This window comes from Muntiacus reevesi, chromosome 6 (genome assembly GCF_963930625.1).
Source record: "Muntiacus reevesi chromosome 6, mMunRee1.1, whole genome shotgun sequence".
Taxonomy (NCBI): domain Eukaryota; kingdom Metazoa; phylum Chordata; class Mammalia; order Artiodactyla; family Cervidae; genus Muntiacus; species Muntiacus reevesi.
In genome coordinates this window covers 7,944,968-7,969,454 of record NC_089254.1, presented here as the reverse complement: position 1 = coordinate 7,969,454, position 24,487 = coordinate 7,944,968, and the positions used below count along the sequence as shown (strand labels likewise).

The window sequence follows — 24,487 nt, the reverse complement described above, 5'->3', positions numbered from 1 at the left end:
TCCCTATGAGATGAGAAAAGACAGTCAAGGAAGAGGATAGAAGAGAAGAGAATGGACTCTGTCCTACCCATTAGACAAATGGAACATTCCCAACAGAGCAATGGTGGAAAGCTGGCTTGTTTTCTTTTCATTTCTTTAACTTCTCCTTAAGGTTCAGAATAGTTGGATCTTACGCTATGTGCACGCTCTGTCATCCACAATGTTTACATCTGTCACTTGCAGTAATTGGTTCTGCATGACAACTCACCCTTTCAGAATGTAAGATCATACTATTATGCTACATAACTAGCTCTCCATACATGAAACTGAATCATCCTTGAAAGTTTTCCAACAAAGAAAGTCCATGGGTCAAGTCATCTTCCTACTGTTGTCACTAAAACACAAATATGTTCTAGTCCATGACACATGAAGATCTGGAACAGTGACTGAGAACTCCAATGGCACGTGGAGATCATCTGAGATCACAGATATTATCTGAGATCACCAGACTTCAACCTCTTAAGCAAGGGAAGATTTCAACCTCTTAAGCAAGGGCTGTACACTGTTCCGTGTATAATGCTCTGTGATGACCTAGAGGGGAGACATGGGGGTGGTGGGAGGGATGCTGGAGAGGGAGGGGATATATGCATACTTATGGCTGACTTATGTTGCTTTATGGCAGAAGCCAATACAGCATTGTAAAGCAATTATTCTCCAATTGAAAATTTTCTTAAAAGTAAGGGCTATATATTTATATCCCTACTGTTTAAGGACAGTCCCTGGCACAGAGAAGACAGTCTATATGTGTTGGAGGGGGAAAAACTGAATTATTAAGTGAAAGTTCATAGCAAATTGTGTTTCTGCTTCCAAAAAATATGGCAAATGGGATGAGTTTAAACAGCACTGTAAAAATCTGGGGCGGTCCTTTGCGATGTAAACTTGGAGTTACCCAGATTCACACTCAACACAGGACATGACACGGTGCCGCTGCTGGACAGGCATGCGTGGAGACCGAGCATCTAAGTATGAATTTCCTCATCTGCAAAACGGAGGGACCCCTACTTCATGGTGTCAGTTGGAACTGTATGAAATAACGCGTCTAAGTGACATATTTCAAACCCTTGCATAAACTACCGGTTAGGAACTCTCCCTACAATATTTGATGTAAATCCATTTATCCTCTACTGAATGCTTTTAGTGATAAGGTGTTCATTACACTTCAAGGCACTGAGTTTAAATTTGTAACACAAAGCATTTGAACAGTCTTCCCAGGATTAAGCCACAACTAGCCTCTCCAGAACTCTCACATTTGCCTTTCTTATCCTATCTGGAATATTTATGTTCCCTTTTCTCTACTCTCCCCAATATGGCCTCAATTCTCCTGAATCCTGGCATCTTTACTGGTTCTGTGTTGCATCTGTTCATAAAGCCCTCCTCAATGCACTCTCCTGTCCGCTTCAGTTCTTTGAACCAAAGAAATGACTAGACTTTTTCACATGAACTGCTTTTAGCCTTATTTTTCTGTATTAGGCTAGGCTGCCTTTTTTTTTAAATCAAATACACTGTTTTACTTATCTCCACAGCAATTCACCTTGTAGGTTGAACTTATCATTTCACCAGATCTTTTTTGAGCCCTGATTCCATCATCCAAGTGTTAATTATGGCTCCCAGCGACAACACATATGCAATAGGTCAAGCACATCATCTCAGTGTCTTCATCTGAGTCATTAATAAAAATATCAAATAGGACAAGGCCAAGGACAACACCCTCCAGCATACCCCAATAGACTTTTCTCCATCCTGATGTCAATTCATTAATCAATTGGCTTTGGGTGAAGCTGTTCAACCAGAATAAACTGAAAGAATAATCTTTGAACAGTTGAGTTTCAATGTTAATGTTTATAAAAATCTCATGAGAGTCCCTGTCACAATCTTGGCTGAAATCAGGGAGCAACAACGTTCCTTACTATTGATAAAAGGTAACAATTAGACTTGAATGTCTAAAAATCTATTTTTGCATTTCACTAATATTCTATAGTAAGCTTATAGGTTTGTTTCCTACTACCTTTTAAAAACCTCATCTCCATTCTTGATGATTTCTCAAAGATTATATGCAATAGTATTTTTTTCACATTCTAGATGTCATTTATCTGGGACCACATAGTGGACTTATTGAAATGGATGTTTATGAGTAGGTTTTTTTCTTTTTTGGAGGGAGAGAGGTTGGGAAGAGCAGGGAATTTAAGTCCTATATCTGAAAATATTCACACTATTGAGAAAATCCTTCGCTTCATGAATTTTGATGGGAAGAGCTCCCTGTCATGACAAAAGTCGAAAGCCCAGACACTTTCTAAGGGGCCTGTGCAGTCTCTGGCCCCTTAAGAGTTGTTGGCCCTTCCTGCTTCAAATGTCACTTATTCATTCATACAAGAACTACTGCCTAAGCACCTATTATGTGCCACTCTGCCAGGCACTGGAGAAGCAGTCTCTGCTCTCGTAAAACCCCAGTCTGTCTGGCTATTTCAGCTGAAACAGCTTTATTTGAGTTCACACACACAAAAAAAAAATCCCCTTCTTTCCTAGCATTCCTTTTCCATATCCACTGCTGGTGTTCCTCATCACTTTGATGCCTTAATGTTATGCTGAAAGTTGAAGTGCCCCAGTGTGTACTCCATGAACCTCTCTTCTGCATTCTCTGTCCATTTGCTCACACAGAGTTTAGTTACTGACTGCTGAACAAGAAACTAACCCAAAGTTTAGTGGCTTACATCAACAACCAGTAAATTACTTCTAAATGATTCTTGGGTCAAAATTCAGAAAAGGCAGAGCGGGGGACAAACCATGTTGGTTCCATACCATGTCCATGAGATTGGAATCTGCCCTTTACCCCCACCCAAGAAGCACGATGGCTGGCTGGGCAAATGTCTACGTCTCCGGTCTGACTTCACACTGTCTTCTGAGCTCTCAGTTCTCCTCCACACAGTCAAGGGCCTCTTCTCATGGTCTCCCCGGCAGAGCAACTGGAATTCTAACACTGCTGACCCGGTGCTCAACAGTGCAAAGAAGCTGTCAGGACCACAGCGGGCACTGTGTCCCTCCCACCATGTTGCTTTATTGGTTGGAGCGAGTCACAAGCCCAGCCTAATCATAAGGGGCAGAGAGCAGCCAAAGGTGTGAGTATGCAAAGGCAAGGTTCATTTAGCACCAACAAGGTAGCAATGACCACGCCTGGGGATCTCATCTAATCCACGTGTTAGATATCATTTATAACACAGACAACTTACAAATCTCTACCTGGGATCTCTCTCCTACTTTCTAGACCCATATACCCAATAGCCCTGTGACATCTCCACTTGCACATGCAATAAGCATCTCAAACTGAAGCCAGTAAAGGCTGAGTAGCATCCCCCTGCAGTCTGCCTTGCGTCTCCTCACAGCAGCTCCACTATTATAGCCATTTCAACTTTAAACAAGGTTGAGCGATGAGGAATTAATGCTTTCAAACTATGGTGCTGAAGAAAACTCTTGAGTGTCCCTTGGACAGCTGCAATATCAAACCAGTCAATTCTAAAGGAAATCAACCCTGAATATTCATTGGAAGGTCTGATGCTGAAACTGAAGCTCCAGTACTTTGGCCACCTGATGTGAAGAACTGACCCCTTAGAATGCTGGGAAAGATTGAAGGCAGGAGGAGAAGGGGAAGACAGAGGATTAGATGGTTGGATGGCATCACCAACTCCATGGACATGAGTTTGAGCAAACTGTGGGAGATGATGAAGGACAGGGAAGCCTGGCGTGCTGCAGTCCATAGGGTCACAAAGAGTCGGACATGACTGAGCAACTGCACAACAGCCGAAATCGTTGGGATCATCCTTGATCTCTTATTAAGAAAGCAGTCAGAGAGATTCAATTAAAATGAAAGTCAGAGCCAATCCTTTCTCTGCTGAGCACCCTTTTCTGGTTTCCCATCTCATTATGAGTAAAAGCAAAAGTCATCAAAATAAAACACCACAAGAAAACAGATAACTAATGAGAAGCTATTGTGCAGCCCAGGAAATATACTCAACGATCTGTGCTGACCTAAACAGGAAGGAAGTCCAAAGAAGAGGGGACACACGTGTAACTGACTCCCTTTGCAGTACAGTAGAAACCAACATAACATTGCAAAGTGACCATACTTCAATAAAGTCTTTTTTAAAAAGGCCTGAAGCAATCTGGACCCCGCTGTGTCTTGCATCTTGTCTCATTGTACCATCCTCCTTGCAGCTTCATTTCAGCCACAGGAACCCTGCTGCTCCTCACACGAGCCTTCTATCTGGGAAGCTCTTGACTAGAACATGTCTTCCTTCTACGCCTCCCCTTGTACCTAAAGGCCTCTCATCTTCTCAGCAAGGTCTTCCCGATCACCACCATCTAAAGTTGGACATGCACACATGTGTGCACATACACTGTATCTCCCAGGGAAGCAGAAAAATTCTCAACTGCCTTGGGATGGTTTAATCTGGAAATCAGAAGACTGATGGAGAGCTCATTTTTGAGAACAGATGTGGTATAAAATCATGCAAATTAAAGCATTCTTAAATCTTTAGAAATCAAAATGTATGAGGCATAGAAAACAAGTAATTAGGTAAACTGTGTGGCAGGGTGAAAAGACAGAACATAACTTTTCAGCTGCCAGTCCCATATCATAACATAATACATACCTCAGACCATCAATAACACTAGCCAAAAAAGAATGAAATAATGCCTTTTGCAGCAACATGGAAGAACATATTATCATACAGAGTGATTACCATACAGAGTGAAGTCAGACAGAGAAGGAAAAATATCATATGACATCCCTTATATGTGGAATCTAAAAAGAAATCACACTAATGAACTTACTTAAAAAACAGAAAAAGACTCACAGACTTAGAGAATGAACTTATCGTTAATGGTGAGGAGAAGGAAGGGGATAGTTAGGGAGTTTGGGATGGACATGTACACACTACTACATTTAAACTGTATAACCAACAAGGTCCTGCTGTGTAGCAGAGAGAACACTGTTCAGTATTACGTGGCAGCCTGGATGGGAAAGGAGTCTGAGGGAGAATGGATACATGTATAATATATGGCTGAGTCCCCTTGCTGATACTCTAATAAAAAATAAATTAAAAAAAAAACTGAAGATGGTTAATATCAGAAGGCTGCAGGATAAAATGTAGTAATAAAGATCTTTAGGTACTGCGGATGGGTTAAAGCCTTATCTTTTACCCTTTGACCTATCCAGGTGATTCAGTAAGTCTTAATTTCTCTAAGCATTCTTTTTCCTTATCAGTGAAAAAACTGAACAAAAATACAGGTCTTATGTACTTCACTGGTGGCTCGGTGGTAAAGAATCCACCTGCAACGCAGGAGACACAGGGCACACATGTTCGATTCCTGGGTCGGGAAGATCCTCTGGAGAAGAAAATGGCAACCCACTTCAGTATTCTTGCTTGGGAAATCCCCGTCCATAGGGGTGCAAAGTGTTGGACAAGCCTGAGCATGAGCACTTGAAAGATGGAATCTAATGGAATAACATTTATGAGAGAGTGCTTTTAATAATGTAAAACACTATAAAAAAAAACACCTTACGTGGAAAAAAAGGAAAAAAAATGTGATTTTTGGTGACTCATAAATCACTTTATATGACCTTTGGCAACATAGTGTTTTGTCAGATTTTTCTTTTACATAATGGTGCACATTAGTTTGAAATTTTTCACAGTAGAAGAAACAAAATGATTGCTCCAAAGAATAATTATGATTAGTTATAAGCCTGCTGGTTTTCTTCTTGTACATAATTATTAAATAGGTAATGAAAAATGCTGCTACACATACTTTGCTCTCATGCAATTTAAAATAGAACAGAACGGTTGTACACTTTAACTAATGGTAATATTTATTTACATAATCATGTTTACTAATTTATTGATATTATTTCCACTTACAGAGTCTGTTTTAGATTTTTTAGCATGGTGTTAAGTAGGGCAACATGGCACTTACTTGTCTTTGGCAAAAAAATAAAAACTACATTGCTTAACTTCCTGTTTTAGTATAAAAAATATTTATTAGCATTTTCACATTTTCTGTATTTCTCTTCCATGTTCCAAACCTATGCAGAGAAAAAACATGGCTATAATAATATTTTAGACCATTATGAACCCACATACCTTTCCAAGCTAATAAGAGTCACTGCTTGGTCAACAACTGGAAGAAGGACAGACCAACCAGGGGACCCACAGCCTACACAAGAGTCATGAGCAGTGTCGGTGGCAGATGTCCAAGTGGATGCCAACCTTGCACCTTGCAGATCCCTATATCTAAACATTTTGAAAATGTGTAAGAATGTAAATTTCAGATGTTTGAGGAGTTCTACCCAAACTCTGAGACAGCCTACACTAATAATCTCCTATTATCCACTGAATCACTTTTTTTTTTTTTATGACATTGTTTCCTAGTTCAGTTCAGTTCAGTTGCTTAGTTGTGTCCAACTCTTTCAGACCCCATGGACCGCAGCACACCAGGCCTCCCTGTCCATCACGAACTCCCAGGGTTTACTCAAACCCATGTCCGTTGAGTCGGTGATGCCATCCAACCATCTCATCCTCTGTCGTCCCCTTCTCCTCCTGCCCCAATTCCTCCCAGCATCAGGGTCTTTTCCAATGAGTCAGTTCTTCACATCAGATGGCCAAAGTACTGAAGTTTCCGCTTCAGCATCAGTCCTTCCAATGAACACTCAGGACTGATCTTTAGGATGGACTCCTTGGATCTCCTTGCAGTCCAAGGGACTCTCAAGAGTCTTCTCCAACACCACAGTTCAAAAGCATCAATTCTTCAGCGCTCAGCTTTCTTTATAGTCCAACTCTCACATCCATACATGACCACTGGAAAAACCATAGCCTTGACTAGATGGACCTTTATTGGCAAAGTAATGTCTCTGCTTTTTATTTATTTATTTATTTATTTTATGTCTCTGCTTTTTATTTATTTTTTTTTTTAGTTCTACCACTTTATTGCTACCAACCCATTTCCCTCCACCCTCGTGCACACATGCTCAGTCATGTAATCCCATGGACTTCAGCCCGCCAGACTCCTCTGTCCATGGACTTTTCCAGGCAAGAATACTGGAGTGGGTTGCCATTTCCTTCTCCAATGTCTCTGCTTTTTAATATGCTGTCTAGGTTGGTCATAACTTTTCTTCCAAGGAGCAAGCGTCTTTTAATTTCATGGCTGCAGTCACCATCTGCAGTGATTCTGCCTTTACTAAATTTGTTACAATAATACTTCTTAGTTTGTGCTGTGGTTTTTTTGGGCTTAAGGCATGTGGGACCTCAGCTCCCCTACCAGGGATCAAACCACAGCCCCTGCATTGGAAGGCAGAGTATTAACCACTGGACCACCAGGGAAGTCCCAGAATCACATTAAGAGTGACCTCCAAAGTCATTTCCTTGAATATTCTTTCACATCCCTAACTTTTCATCACTTCTTTAATTATTCGGCCTTGAGCAGACTTTATTGTAACCTAAAATGTCATTCATGGGACGTTTAATATAAAGCAGCCAGGCTTAGAGCTCTTTTTTAAAAGCACAAAAACAGTGTATACTACCATAAATAGGAAACTTTTACAACTGTGGAACAAATTCCACAGGTACCTCCAAAAAACCCTTGATAACTTAGTTAATAAAGTCCAAAGGAAAGACCCAATAATAACTAAGGAATCTTAAATTATGTTACCTTCCCTGCATATCTAGGTTTTAATGGTATGAGGTGTGGATTTTCTTACACTGTTTAACATACTTGGTCTAATCCCTCAAAAAAGATACTGTTAATTACATGGAACTACAAAATCAACATCTTTTAGAAAATAACTTTGATGCTAACAATTTTTAAATGTGGCTATGTCACATTAAGTTTGGGAAGGTGCAGATTAAAATGCTTGATATTGATTTTGAAAGTGAAAGTCACTCAGTCATCTCTGACTCTTTATGACCCCATGGACATACAGTCCATGGAATTCTCCAGGCCAGAATACTGGAGTAGGGAGCCTTTCCCTTCTCCAGGGGATCTTCCCAACCCAGGGACTGAACCCAGGTCTCCCATATTGCAGGCAGATTCTTTACCAGCTGAGCCACAAGGGAAGCCCAAGAATACTGGGGTGGGTAGCCTATCCCTTCTCCAGGGGATCTTCTTACCCAGAAATCAAACTGGGGTCTCCTGCACTGTAGGCGGATTCTTGACCAACTGAGATGTCAGGGAAAAGTGAAAGTGAAAATCACTCAGTTGTGTCCAACTCTTTGTGTCCCCATGGACTAAACAGCCCTGGAACTCTCCAGGCCAGAAAATTGGAGTGGGTAGCCTTTCCCTTCTCTAGGGGATCTTCCCAACCCAGGGATTGAACTTAGGTCTCCCACATTGCGGGCAGGTTCTTTACCAGCTGAGGCACAAGGGAAGCCTGATCTTGATTTGAAAGTGAAGTTGCTCAGTCATGTCCAACTCTATGGGAGCCCGTGGACTGTAGCCTACCAGGCTCCTCCGTCCATGGGATTCTCCGGGCGCGAATACTGGAGTGGGTTGCCATTTCCTTCTCCAGGGGATCTTCCCAACCCAGGGATCAAACTCGGGTCTCCTGTATTGCAGGCAGGTGCTTTACCCTCTGAGCCACTAGTGAAGCCCTGGTATTGATTAAGGTCTTGCTAAATAACAAGACTGTATGTGTATTAAGTAGATCCCAGTGAAACACACCAGGTATATACATGTAACTTATAAGTTTGCCTTTTGGAGACATAAAATATTTCATAATTAAAATTTTAAATGGGTTGCGTTTTCAGTGAGTCTACAAGACTTATTTAAACTGTAAAGCAGTTTAACCATATTTGGGATTTAAATACAGCTATATCTTAAGTGCAGAAAAAGGAAGAGTTGTGGAAAGAAAAATGAAAGTTTCCTTTCTTCCTTCTGACAAAAGGCTCAACCTAAGTGAAGTGGAACATAAACAGGAGATACAATATTGCCACTAGGATTCAAAGTGAGATGGATCTGTGTCTCTTTCATGCTGCAAAATCCTAAAAAGCATTTCATCTTCCAAATCCTTAGGTTTCTCCTTTGCAAAGTGGCAGAAGTCACAGATCCATAAGACTATTGAGAACATCAAAAGTGAAAATAAATGTAAAACCCCCAGCACCGTGGCCAGCATAAAACTCACTACACTTTCATTGCTGATTTTCAGTACTGTGGTCCTACTGGTCTTAAACATTATTTCACCTCTCCTTCTGATCCTTCACTCATCATCTAAAATCTGCAAGCACTCTCCTGTCTCCTGCTCTACATCCCTCCACTAGATCTGCTCAAATTTCTGTGGCAAGGCACGCTTTGAAATTTCTATCACCTTTCCACTGCTATGCAAGAGAAGAGAATTTACTTCTGCTAGATACTGTGAGGAAAGCAATCTGATTAAATTAATTCATTAAAGTATGTAAGAATCTTAATTTTCCATTGGCATATGTTAAAAAAAAAAAAAAGCAAGCAATGAAGAAACAGTGTAAGAAAACAAAAGCTTTAGGAAACACTCAGGAAGTTATTTCTGTGTTAGGCAACTGTCACTAAGTCAGGTTAATACTGTCAGGAGTCTACACCTTCCTACTCTAACTTGGAAAACTCTTCTGAGGAATTCTACAGCACAGAGCTCTTCCCCTCCCTGACCCCTGTCCCAGGCTCCCCAACTCTGATTTCAGACATTCAATGGAACGTTTTAATTAGAATCAACAAAAGCCAAACAAACTACAGTTGTAGCAACAAGAAGTACTAACTTCATCAGAGAGGGCAAGAGGGTAAGAGATGAAGTGAATAGAAAATAACAAAGAAAGGCAGTGAAGAGAAAGGGAAAGGAATATAAAGAAATAAAGGTGGAACAGAGAACTAGAGAAGAGGCAAAGCAGGGCAGTCATAAGAAATGAATGACATGAGTGTGCCCATTCTCTAAAAGAGAACAGGGAAATCTACATCTTAGCTGCCGCAGAGGAGTTAGGTGTCAACTTGAAATATATTCACAGCCTAAAAGTTGATAGCTATGTTTCATTTGGCAGGAATTTTTTGGATTTCAAGCCTCGGTGACAGCATCTCAAGTGAACCTGATAACTGCTTCAAAGAGGTGAGAGGAGGAGCCAGGTTATATAGAAATTTTGCAACAAGGGGTAGGTAGTCTGAACATCAAAAGACCATTGGTAATTAAAGAAAACCAGACATCTCCAGTTAAGGAGTTCAGCGCTTTTCTATGTATGTATTATAACATGCTCAGTCGCTGAGTCGTGTCTGAATCTTTGTGATCCCATGCACTGTAGCCCACTAGGCTTCTCTGCCCGTGGAATTTTCCAGGCAAGAACATTGGAGTGGGTTGCCATTTCCTCCTCCAGGGGATCTTCCAGACCCAGGAATTGAACCCAAGTCTCCCGCATTGCAGGTGTATTCTTTGCCACTGAGCCACCAGTCTGGCATGACGCAAGAGTCAGAGCTCCCTGAAATCCTGCCAGGTTCCCCTGTTTTTCACACCCTGAGCCATCTGAGGGCTCACTGGAGGGCACGGCTGCAGTCTGACGGCTGCTAGGTGGCAGGCAAATTCCATTTCCCAAAGGCGTGAAACGCCCACAGAGTCCTGCGTGTGTACATGCTATTATGTGACTTATTGAAGAGGACCTGGCATGTCTCCACAAGAACTGAGACCAAGGAAAATCTCACTCACACAAAGAGGAATGATTTTAACAGTCAGTCATAATCAGTTGACAAATACTGCAGGACAGTGCATTTACTTCCTTTTATATGGCAATTTCCACAGAATATAAAAGCATCAAATGACTGTGTGCTTCAATGGGCATATTTTTAGCCTCACAAATATATTTCATTTTCTTTTAAGATTTGAAAGACCCAATTTCACATTATTTTTGTTCATTACTCTATCAACGTTACTGATTTTAGGGACCAAACTAATTTTTCTTCTTCTCCATTAAATCATCCAATTTGGGGGGATGGAACAAGTATCTTTCTGAAACCTCTTTTTATAAGTTACGAAAGTATACTAAGAAAAAAATTTGAATTTAACTGAAATACTGCAACTAGACATACTGGAAAATATGGAACAAAAATTCCAATTTTAAATCAGCTGAATATATTATTGACACCCAAATCATCAATTAAACAAAAGAAACTATATTTGCATTGATGTTTGAATCTGCATCCATTCTTGATAGCATGTAATATATGCAACTGCTCAGTTCTAGCTGTCCTTGTAGCCACATTACCATATTATTCAAATGTATCCATCATTTACATGTAAATAGACAAGATGAATGGCTTTTTCATAAGACAACAATTTTCAAATGACAAACAGACTTAGGCAGACATCAGCAAGATTAAAATGTTGTAAATATTCATTCTATTATATATATTTTTAAGGAATGGACACTATTTCAATTTTTTTTTAAAGTAGTGTGGTAATTACAAAATGGGATCTTAATACAGTCACAATACCAACAGCTACTCTTCTCAATAAAAGTCTCCACCAATGTCATTTGTATCTTATAAATTACATGTTCTCAGATCCATCTGTGAAAATTGGGATGTTAATTATCATGGTTACATTTCATGATTCCACAGTTAAATGCTGAAGTGGTTCTACACAAATACCATATGTTTTTCTAAGAGAAACGGAGAAAGATTAATTATGAGTTCAAGCCCAAGTCTCAACACAATAAGATCATTACACTGTGTGCTATGCAAATTGGAAGTTTTAATTAATAGCTGAAATACTAACCAAGGGGAAAAACTGTGAAGTCTAAATTGTAAGTATCAGCCTTTTCTCTAAAAAAATCACCCAAATAACGATGTTTTTCTGAAACCAAGTTATAAATCCAAAGGAGAAAACATTTTTGTTGTCTGTGAACTTCCTTTGATGGAGTGATCACCATCATGTTGTTTTATACTACTTGATAAACCTGAAATTTAGAAAGTGTACTTGTAACAAACAGGTTATAACAGATAATATAGCTAATGACAAGTCAACTGAACATTTTTTTCTGGATTTTTCTTTAAAACGCATTCCATTCAAAATTATGCAAAATAAGTCCATGTACTCAGATAAAATAACTTCAGTATAGCTACCTAAAGACAAAACTCTATGATAATACTATAAGAATTTTGTTCATAATTATAAAATCTCAATTCTCATCTTACTCACCACATATTCAAACACAAGTGTCAGTGTCTCCTTGGTGTGGATGATGTCATGAAGTAGCACTATGTTGGCATGTTTTAGTCCTTTTAACAGAGAAGCTATAAGATAAAGTGAACAAAGAGATAAGTTATTACGGGTAACAACCAACTGATAAGCTTCATTTATTGTACTGCCACATTATCAGATGAAATATACCTATTTTCCCACTTTCTATGCCAATATAGATATGGCTTATCTCCATATGTATGAAATATATATTCTGCTGATGTTGAATGGAGGTTTCTGTAAGCGTCAATTACAGCCTGTTGGTTGATGCTGTCATTGAATTCTTCAACATATCTGCTAGTTCTCTGGAGAGTGGTTCTTTCAATGTCTAAGTGAGGGATGGTGACATCCTCAACTGTAACTGGGGATCTGTCAATTTCTTATTTGAATTCTTCTGGTTTTGGCTTTGTGTGCTTTGAAGCTGTAGTCTGCTACATGTAACATTTAAGACTGCTGCATTCTGTGAATCAAGCCCTTTTATCAATACATAATGCATCTCTTTGTCCCTGGTAATTTTCTTCACTCTGAAGTGTTTTGTCTGATATTAATATTGCCACTTCAGCTTGACTTTGATTAGTGTTCATATGGTGTATTTTTATATATAATTTTTTTCTTTTGGCCTATACCAGTGACCATTCAGGTAGAACATTCAAAGAACAGAAGCTTCTTCTATCATTGTTAATTATTTTAGTAACACTGTGTCTTCAATTTTGGTTTTTGGTATATATCCTAAGGAGAAAAAAGAAACACAAAACACATGTTTTACATGTGTTCTATCAGGAACTTGTAATTTCTCATATATTCATCAAGTATTTATTGAGAACCTAGTTACTGACACTGATGGCCCTGGAAAAACCGCAAACCCCTGATACTCAATAATATTGCAAGCCCACCTCTTTAAAAGGGGGTTTATAACACCAAATGTGAACCCTAATGTAAACTCTGGACTTTGGGTGATTATCAGGTGTCAAGGTAGGTTCATCTATCGTAACAAACGTACCACTCTGGTGAGAGATGCCGACAGTAGGGAGGGTTGGGGTGGGAGGCAGGGAAGGAAGTACATGAAAACCCTCTGTAGTTTCCACTCAATTTTGCTTTGATCTTAAAGCTGCTCTAGAAAAATAGTCTATTTTAAAAAATAAAAAGATATACCTATGTTTTAACATACTAAAAGAAAGAACAAATCTAGATTATCTAATATTTTACTCAAATAAAGTGATGTTTTAGATATGGAGCCATCATGCAAAAAAAGGCTGTATAGGACAGTCCCCAGAGAAGAGAGAGAGAGAACATGGGGACTGGTACATTCTCGTACGATCCCAATGAATGCAAGCTCCTGCTTTTAGTTATTGTTCCCTTCAATTTCCACTGTCTTTATCAGGCAAACCTACTGCAGGACTATAATGTATCTTTAATCCCAAGATATACTTCAATAAATACCTAATTGGCCCAAAGAAGGCCGTTCAGACTGAGAATTCCCTGGTGTGGCTGGCTCCAACACCAGAAGACAGCGAAGAAGTATGTTTCCTCTGAAACCGCATTGGCAGCTTCATGCGCTGCCCGAGGCCAGAGAAGTCTAAGCTATCCCAGGGAAGTCCTACAAAAAAGTAAAAGCACTTCGGACTTCTCTGGTAGCTCAGTTGTAAAGAATCTACCTGCCAAAGCAGGGGACCCAAGTTCAGTTCCTGATCCAGGAAGGTTTCACAAGCAGCAGAGAAACTTGGTCCAGGGCCACAACCACCGGAGCCGCCGCCGTGGGAAGCCCGGGCACTGCGCCGGAGAGGAGACCCCACTCACCGCAACAGGAGACAGCCCGCGCACGGCAGCGAAGGCCCGGGGCTCCCAAAAATAAATAGATGAAGTACGTACATGGAATATTTACAGATTTATCAGAGCTTTGTAAGGTCAGCACTCACGACGAAACACTTACCAAAAATAGCAATAACATTACAGCATGCAAACTTTGAATAAGCACCACAAAGATGTATGGCAGAGTTTAGTATTGTTAATTCCAATAATTTACAATCTTCTCTCTTTTAATTATTCAAATATTTAATTATGCAACCATCAGCCTCAAACAACTGAAGAGTATTACATGGCTAATTTCCAGGCATTCATCATTAATCTGGGGACCAGCTTCACATGCGCTCATTTTAAAAATGACACTTGGCCCCACATTAGCCTTCTAAGACAGACTCATCCTCAGAGATCAAGATTTCAAACCACAACAGGGTATTTGGAAATGATGGCCAGGCACAGTACTTCACACCTACACCGTGTGGGAATATGCATAGGTGAAATAAATTAAGGACCTAATGGGTATCACGCTTATGAAAGGAACCTAGCTTTGTGAGGCAAGTTTTGGAAAGACACATATCGTTTGTAATTTTGTCCGATCTCATTTTTCAAGTTATCCCCTCAGTCTGTCAAGCACTGATCATCCTTATCAGCAAGACCTCCAAAAAGGTACTGAAGCTAACAATCCATGGACTATCCACGCTCTAAGAATCCTTTACCTAGGAATTTTGTTGTTGCCTTTATTATTATGATTATTACTTTTCTCCTGCTATTGCCTTGCTTCTCTGACCATTTAGACCTAAATCGTTTCCCACTTCTCAAAGTAACGACTTCACGCCCATCATTTCCCATTGTGTTTTTCCTACAATTTCAGTAAAATCAATCTCTGCCATCATTCATCCTGCGAAAAAAACATCTTTTCTTAACTGTGACCAATATTATATTAAAAAAAGGCCACGGCCTTTTTCTCTTTTTTTTGGCTGTGCCCCACGGCATGTAGGATCTTAGTTCCCCAACCTGGGATTGAACCCATGACCCCTGCATTAGAAGCAGTCTTAACCACTGAAAAACAAGGGAAGTCCCTGTCATTTCATTTTTTTTTAAACATGATTTTTTTTTTTTAACCATTTCTACAGAAACGCTCAAAGCCTCCACATTTCAATGTATTAACTCTCAATTATAGATTTTAGACTTCTAGCTATATTTACATACAGTTTAAAAAACACACTATCGGTTAAATAATGACCAAGAACTGTTGGAAAGCAAACCCTTTTTCTTTGGAGATTAACATAATGAATTCGTATTTGGAAAAGGATAAGCCATTAATTTCAAAACTGATGGCAGAAAAATGGCATTGGAGGGCACAAAACCATCCACAATATCTACCAACATGTGGGTAGGTGACAGACCTGACTAACTTGAAAGCTGCCAACACAAGAGTCTCCGCTCCAAGCCAGGTGCCAGATACTGACATTCCTGCTGTTACCAAGGCGGGGAAGTCTCCCGGCTGCCAAGGGAGTGCGGGGATTAACATCTACAAGTCCTAGGGCCACTGTGTCTCCCTTTTCAAGGCAAACGCTGTCAAAATAATATTCCATGGAATCCTAACAATATCTCAAATAAACCACATGTTATTTTCTCATCGTTTACATACAAAACAAATCCTGTAACACTGGCTTTAATAATCACAGCACACGTGGTTTCCCGCAAGTTTTAAGCAAACATATGGCAAACATTTTAAATTCATTTCACCAGTGAGGCTTGGAAAGGCACGATTCTACATGACATAAAGGGCCTGTAATTAAGGCTGAGGGTAAAATTCCTAACAATCATTTTGGGGCCGTGTCGAAACGATACAAAAGCAGAAAAACACGTTGCTCATAAAGATAACTGCAAAGTCTTGGCAGGACAGCAGACATGGAGAGCCATCCCTTAGTGTGGGAACAAGTTTCAGACATCCACTCGTCCACCATGTACAAACCTGGACCTTCCACTTTCAGAATAAACATCCTAGGTTTCCACTCTGAGGTGAAACAGACACATTTTTACCTAAACATCAACCTCATCATGATTAAAATAAATCATGAGTTATCGAAAAATTCAGAGCATGTTCATTTTAATCAGATTTTCACTGAAGGGGTTGTTTTAAAAAGCAATGTTAACAAAGAAATGACAAATAGAACCTTTCTTTACTACATCAAATAGTCTTCTAGGTCATTATTTGACATCTTATCGCTAGGAAAGGAGAGATCACAAATAAAAACACTCCAAGCTTGCTCACTCCCCCTTTAGCCTCTGGAAGGAAGTTCACATCCTCCCCTCATCATTTTTACCTGTTCCCTTTCTGTGTCAACCCCAGAGGTGTGGGCTGGAGGTGCTGCTACCTGATTTTTCCAGAAAACAAAGATGATTACCTATTATTACCCAAGAAAGCAGCCATATTTCAAACTACAACCACAACAGACATAGATTTTTTTCTTCAAGCCCACACGTAGATAGCTCTGCATTTGTCAGTCGCTCAGTCGTGTCCAACTCTTTGCAACCCCATGGACTGAAGCCCTCCAGGCGCCTCTGTCCATGGGATGTTCTAGGCAAGAATTAATTAGAGTGGGCAGCCTTTCCCTTCTGCAGGGGACCTTCCTGACCCAGGGAACAAGCCCAGGTCTCCTGCATTAGCAGGCAGGTTCTTTTCCGTCTGAGCCGCCAGGGAAACCCAGATAGATCTAAAGCTGTTGATATTCACCTTATACTAGAAATAGTATACTTACTTCCTTTGGCTACTTCATTATTTTTTTAATTGAAGTATAGCTAATTTACAATAGTGTGTTAGTTTCAAGTGTACGGCAAAGTGATTCAGGTGCACACAGACACACACACACAGACACACACACATTCTTTTTCAGATTCTTTTCCATTATATGTTATTACAAGATACTGACTATAGTTCCCGGTGCTATGTAGCAGTTCTTGTTATTTACCTATTTAATATACAGTACTGTGTATATGTTAATCACAAACTCCTAATTTATCTATTCACTTATATTCTGCGAGAAGTTCTCACTTACTTGCTACTGGATCCTGAATATTTTGAGAGCAAAAATACTCTGAATGGGAAAAACTTAAGGGCAAATAAGAACAACAAGATAAACACAGAGAAAGACAAAAGGGCTTGTCTGTGTGTGTCTGTGATAAGGTGATCTCAACCGAGAAAGGAACTCACGCCTTCCCTGAAGACCAGGGTGACTTGTGCACAGTCCAGAAGGTGTGCTGCCCACCGAGGCTGCATATGAGGAGAAATACCGTAGTCCTGCTCAGTTCTGAATCTTCCCCTAAATGAGATCTGATCTAAAACACACACACACACACAAACCATAAACTAAGAAGCAAAAAAGTGAGAGAATCAGGTTAAAAAAAAAATTGTATTTTTCACTTCACGGTTACCTTTTATACTTTTATACACATATATACCAAATTTGAGCTTCCCTGGTAGCTCAACTGGTAACGAATCTGCCTGCAATGCAAGAGGCCCCAGCTGGATTCCTGGGTTGGGAAGTCCCCTGGAGAAGGGACAGGCTACCCACTCCAGTATTCTTGGGCTTCGCTGGTGGCTCAGATGGTAAAGAATCTGCCTGCAATGCGGGACATCTGGGTTCAGTCCCTGGGTCAGGAAGATCCCCTGGAAGAGGGAGTGGCAACACACTTGAGCATTCTCGCTTGGAAAATCCCCATGGACAGGGCAGCCTGGCAGGCTGCAGCCCACGGGGCTGCCAAGAGTCTGACAGGACTCCGCGACTGAGCAGAGCACATGCCAAACCTCCATGAAACAGTCCCCTCTTTGTTCTGGGGAGAGACATCACAGCTAACCCAGACACAAAGGTAAAGGCATCTGGTGCCCTATGCACTTAATTTAGCTAAAATCACATTGAGGATTTAGAGACACGTTTTTCACTCACCAGACGCTGTCCAAATGTGGAAAGATAAAAAGACGGGTTAGGAATACTTCATAAACATCACAAAACTTGTTTCCATCCACCAAAAAGTCTACTGTTTTACTTGCTCCTTAGTTGAGCTTTGCTGTTGGGGAACAGACTAACCCCAACCCCACTACATATTTCTCCTGCTCGTTTCCCCTCCCAATTTCCCCAGCATCACAGACCTGAAATGTAGTACTGACATGACAGCCTCAACTATACTCCCTGCTACCAATAGCTGGGTGTCCTCTTGTCTACTGGCAAAGATCAGTCATCTGGGGTCTATGTCCACACTGCAGCCTCACAGGACCACATCGACCGCTTCCTAAATCACTCAAAGAAGAGATTCCTCTAAAAGTATAGCTTAGCCACATGAAACAGTCAATATTTGACATTTTTGATCTACTAACACAGCAATTTCCAGTGGCTCAACCCAATAGAGTTTACCTGGTTCAAACCAATTTTAATTTTTCCACAGAGGCATAGTTACTTGTCCCATTGTTAACACTGAAACCAATTAATCAGCTGCCAAATGGTCAATAATTGATGCTGAATAGAAAAAAAAAAAAAAAGGAAGAATCTGTTCATGAAACTATGGCTATTGATGAGGGGAGGGATATAGAAATAATTTGTACAGGTACCTTTCGATAACATTTGAATTGTTATGATAAAGATATATTCCTTTTATAATAAAAGAGATACCTGGAAAAGTTCTTTATTACAGTAGATTGGCCAAAGAAAATGAAGAAAACACTATAATATTGGCCAAAGAAAACTGAAATAACACTATAAAATAGTATGCTGTGTGCTAAGTCACTTCAGTCATGTCTAACTCTTTGTGATCCTATGGATGTTAGCCCGCCAGGCTCCTCTGTCCATGGGATTCTCCAGACAAGAATATTGGAGCAGGTTGCCATTTCTTACTCCAGGGGATCTTCCCAATCCAGGGATCGAACCTGCAGCACTTTCGTCTCCTGCATTGGCAGGCAGGTTCTTTACCTCCATCACCACCTAGGAAGGCCTTACAAGAGGTATACTGCTGTTTAGACAATTAATAAATGTGTAATAAAAATTATAATAATAATAAAAATTATAGTAATGAATGATTATAACTATAGGGTGACCCTTCACTACTAATCCCTTCTCACAAATGTAGTGGTGCCAATCCTTGCATTATAAGGGTTTCTTTTCATATCCTGGAAGTTAGGAGGCCTCTAATTTGCACTGAAATCCAAAATATTGAAAGTTTTTCGTGTCTAAGTGGTCACTTTCCCACATTAAGATTAACTTACTTACTGAAAAAGACTTCTACTTTTGTTTCCAACTACTTCCAATTGAGGGCTTCCCTGGGGGCTCAGTCATAAAGAAGCCACCCCCCAATGCAAGTGAGACAAGTTCTGTCCCTGGGTTGGGAAGATCCCCTGACGAAGGAAATGACAACCCACTCCAACATTCTTGCCTGGAGAACCCCATGGACAGAGGAGCCTGGTGGGCTACTGTCCATGGAGTCTCAAAGAGTTGGACATGACTTAGCAACTAAATAACTCCCAGTTGAACCTATAAATGACCCAGGAGCTGCCTTTCTGCTCCAGTTAATCTTGTTCCTATTTGCCCCGGACACAGCCATGCATATGTAGGTTGTGCATGAATGCAAGACATGTGGTTCTTCTCAAATGTAAACACCTCACTAGTACCTCCGGCAGAAAAAAAAAAAAAAAAAACCCATGTCAAGCGAACAGGGTTGGAGACAGTGGTGGTCATGCTCCATGCACCATCTTTAGGCAGGAAAGAGACCATGGAGGAGCTGAGGGTTACTGAAAGACTTGGTCACAGTTATTTTTGTCTGGCCATAAAAACCAGGTTTAAAAGCTGTTAGGCAATTTACTTTTTTGAACTACTTTTACACTTTATTATGGTGGGTTACATGTATAGGCAGAAAGAATATTGCAAAGTATGTAAAAAAAAATGTGATTTGGCATCAAGACCCTCACACTTTCTGGTTAGGAAGAATAAATATATATATCACAACATTAATAGCTACCTCTGTCTGACTAGACTTAAATAACCTCTCCCCACATAAAATTATGTGAATAGCTATTACTATATTCACTTACAAAAGCTAAAATAAGTCTAAAGTCATAAAATACATTCCTTGCCATGGCTGCAAGTTCTGGTCTGAAGACCTGCACCTGAGACTCTGGCCCGTGAAAGCCCTGTCGGACGCCTCCACAAAGGGGCAGGTTTTCAGACACAGGAGCCTCCACGCCTCCTCCCCACAGCCGCGGCCGTGGGCCCACCACGAGGCACTTTGTAAAGCGTGCTGCTTCAACCACCGCCCAGAGTCAAGTGGCCAATGGATGAGGCCCCACGCACATCTACCAAGTCCAAGTCTACGGGGACTGGGCCCCGGAATCATCCAACAAGTAGTCAACACCTATGATGTACCAATCACCACAGGGAAACATATACAATTCCATTCTCATGAAACTTGTATGTTATATGTCAACCAAGTTTTCTATTCAGTCCTTACGTATCCTAAAGTTTGAAAATCACAGGGCTATGTTATGGTTTTTAAATATAGCAGTGGGTAACTGCTTGAGGGGTCTGTGTGTCTGTGAGTGTGGGTGTGTCTATGAACTTAGTCACACTGCGGTCTACTCACTGTTCCATGAGCAAATAAATAAAAACAGCAATTGATCAGTTAATGCACCTAGTATCTACTTCTATCTCTGTTTCTCTCTGTCTCTCTCTTACACACACACACAGACATTAAGATAGATTCCACAGAAAAATATAAAGTCTTGGGATAGAAAACAAAGAGAATTCTTTATTCTGAAAATTTGATGGTATTTTGATGTTTGTGGATTTTCTCTTGCTCATTTCAAAGACCCCAAAAACATGACGTCATATTTTCAACATGAATAAAATGTTGAAAAGGTCATGATTATAAGGCCTTTACAATTCCACCACAATTTCTAAGACCTGTGAAAGAGCTAAGTTTTATATAAAATGGTTGCAATACATACTGTCTCAGGACCAGAGCTTTGATAAACAGAAACCAACAGCAGGTCTGGAGATAATTGTAAACAGACAATGAGCAAAGAAGGAGGAGAAGTGAAAGATTATAAAAAATGAACACAAATCTCAGTGGGGGTTCATTCCTACCCTTGAATATCCCCTGACTTGAAACTTCAAACATAACATCAGTTCATTTGACTGAACAAGAAAGTCAAAGTTATAAAAATTACAAATGAAAGCAGAACTCAGTAGACAGTACATAGCCCCAGAGCACTGTGTTTTTCACAAAATTAGTTCAGCTTCCAGCAGTCATGTCACCTTCACTTTGCCCTCCCCAGGACAGAAGTCACCCCGCTGTCCCTAGGCCTGGACCAGACCTTGCATTCCCTTCATGCAGCCTTAATCAGTGGTGGCCCAGGTGAGAAGCCAAGTTCATCTCAGCCAAGGAAGTTCTGCCCCTTCTGAGAAGGTCGCTGAAACACTGGGCCCCGGTCCGCCGCCCTCAGTCACGTGGTCCCCACACTTGGCTCCCACTGATGCTCGGCTGCTGATGGCACAACGGCAGACAGGTTCTAGCACCACTGAACAGGCTTTCTGCGTGGCTCTAGTGGTGAGGAATCTGCCTGCCGATGCAGGAGCTGTAAGAGACGCGGGTCCAATTCCTGGGCTGGGAAGATCCCCTAGAGAAGGAAATGACAACCCACTCCAGTACTCTTGCCTGGGAAATCTCATGGACAGAGGAGCATGGCAGGCTACAGTCCACGGGTCGCAAAGAGTCAGACATGAATGAATGTGAACACACACATACACACGCAGTACCACTTACATGTTCAGGAGTTTTACAAGCTACTTCAGAAAAGCAATTAAGGACTGATTGCCTTCCAGCTATACAAAGACAGGCTAGCAGACCCCACTTCTGAGAGCTCTCACTACTCTACTGCTTCATACAGCCTTGGCTACGGCAGCATTTGAAGGAGATGTTTCTATATTTGGAAATCCAGGAAAACAAACACACCTATGAAAGGCAGAGTGACATCTTAAGCGTTCAGTATTTAGAATCCTATGATGATGATGATGATAAAACTGTTTAATGCAGAGTCACATGGGCAAAATGGTGTTTAATGAGTTTAGGGAGGGGTTCCTCCCAACCTCTTCTGAAAATAAAAACTTTCTAAATTGTTTCTATGCTCAAAAAGTCACTTCAGTACAAAAATAGTGACTTTTTAAAATTTTTATTAGAGTCTCATCCTTTTAAAACCACTCTACCTATTTGTCAGAAACTGGCAACATCTTAGAAGTACTAGATTTCATGCAAAGTATCACATGATTGCTTAAGACAGAACATCTATCTGCTGTGATAACTATACAAGTCAAGTTAAAGACAAGGAAGTTGTACTTTACACATTTTATGCTTCTAAATTAGCAAGGCAACTTCAGACTGTCACGGCAGTTTAAAAAAATAAAAGCCATGCAAGAAAACGACAAGGGGGAAGAAAAATTGTACTGTGATCTCAAATTTTACAAGAAATTTGTACTTCTGTCTTCCATACTGCCAACCAGAGGAACTAGGGGAAGGGATAGCTGGGTTTTACATTTACCGAGGTAGGCTCAACATTTGATCCTCGAAAGTTGTGACTGTGCAGAATGTTTTAGTGTCTCTGCAAAGCACACTTGAGACTGTACTGACGATAGTTCCTGTTCATACAGCCTGCCTTCCCATAGGTGAAGTCAACTCCTGGACTCTGACAAACATTCACCCATGATGGGCATGACTGCCGTGTTCTCAGATGTATTCTATCTCCTATGGACCCACATGCTCCTCGTTAATGGAATCTCACCTTGTTTCATATGCATCACACACACATACACTCATACATACACATATATGTAAAATCTTAGTGCATGAAAGACATCTCTGTTTCACTTAACACAAGGTGGCTGAATCATCACTCACCGCTCAAACAATCCTCAGAATCTAACAGCGAAATGCCATCCTCAAGAGCATCTAATCCACCCCTTCATCTGACAACTGAGGAAATTAATATATGGAAGTTTGGTCACAAGACTCAAACCCTTCCCTCCTGACCCCTTCACACAGGAGAATTCTGTTTCTGTCATCAAAAGAAGCGTTATCCTCTCTCTCACTGTCTTGGTTCTCTCCTCTTCACTCCTCCTGTTTTCCCCTTATCTTCGTATCTTTCCAGGTGTTAAAGGAAGAAAAGCCTGAAGCTAAAAAGACTGGAAGGACATCAGGTATCACAAACCTATCCACACAACTCTTCACCTGCAGCATCATCACCTGGACTAAAGAGGTCTCAAAGGAGAGCAATAGGTAAAGAAGTGAGCTAAGGGGGCAACTGCTGTTCAAACTGGCTTTTTAAGATCACGTTTAGGGCTGTCCTGGTGGCACAGCGGGTAAGAATCTGCCTGCCAATACAGGGGGCATGGGTTAGACCTCTGGCCTGGGAAGCTCCCAAATGCCGCGAGGTGACAAGGCGTGAGCCATAGCTACTGAGCCCGCTGGCCTACAGACCATGTTCCGCCACAGGAGAGGGGCCCCTGCCCACAGCTAGAAACATCCCGCAAAAAAAAAGAAAGGAAAATCCCACACGCAGCAACAAAGACCCAGCGCAGCCAAAATATCCACCCTTTTTTAAAAACTCAACTCTCTCTGATCAAGTCCCTCCTCTTCTTCAAACATTTCAATGGATGCCTAACAGGACTCCCAAAGACCTGCACGATAAGACTCTTAACTTCAGAGGCTCCGCCTCCCTCTAGGCTGTGAACTCCAGCCACAGGGCACTTCTTGTCTGGGCATGTGCGCTAAGTCACTGCAGTCGTGTCCGGCTCTTTGCAACCGCGTGGACTGTAGCCTGCCAGGCTCTTCTGTCCAATGGATTTTCCAGGCAAGAACACTGAACTGGGTTGCCATTGCCTCCTCCAGGGGATCTTCCAGACCCAGAGATAGAACCTGCATCTCCTGCAGCTCCTGCATTGCAGGCGGAATATACTGCTGAGCCACCGAGGAAGCCCTGTGCTTCTTACAGATTTCCAATTCACTTCATCCTCTCAGGCCTCTGGGATGTTGTCTCTTCTGCTCCCTTTCCCATAGTCTCTGAGCCTCAGACATCCCTTCCATCTCTTCAGAGCTCAACTTAGCTGTCATTTCCTTTGAAAGGGTCTGCTGACCGACAAGCTCGAGCTAGACACACTCATGGTCTGTCAGTCTCTGAGCTCGGCGAGTTGTCCTATCCCAATGTTATAATTACCCAGTGACCTAACTCAACCTGTCTGTATCCCCCACTCACTCATCATTTGCTTTTGTTTCACTGCAGGAGATATAAGAGATGTGAGTTTGATCCCTGGGTCAGGAAGATCCCCTGGAGGAGGGCATGGCAACCCACTCCAGTATTCTTGCCTGGAGAAGCCTATG

At 41.1% G+C, this 24,487-nt stretch overlaps 1 protein-coding gene across 1 annotated transcript in view; it reads right to left on the bottom strand.

Annotated features, from left to right (window-relative positions):
- The window catches only part of CDK14 (cyclin dependent kinase 14), a 634,831-nt gene that overhangs the window by 365,891 nt on the left and 244,453 nt on the right, over positions 1-24,487 (bottom strand). The window contains exon 6 of the mRNA XM_065939116.1: positions 12,227-12,321. Within this exon, the coding sequence (XP_065795188.1) occupies positions 12,227-12,321 (95 nt within the window). The remainder of the gene's footprint in view (positions 1-12,226; positions 12,322-24,487) is intronic.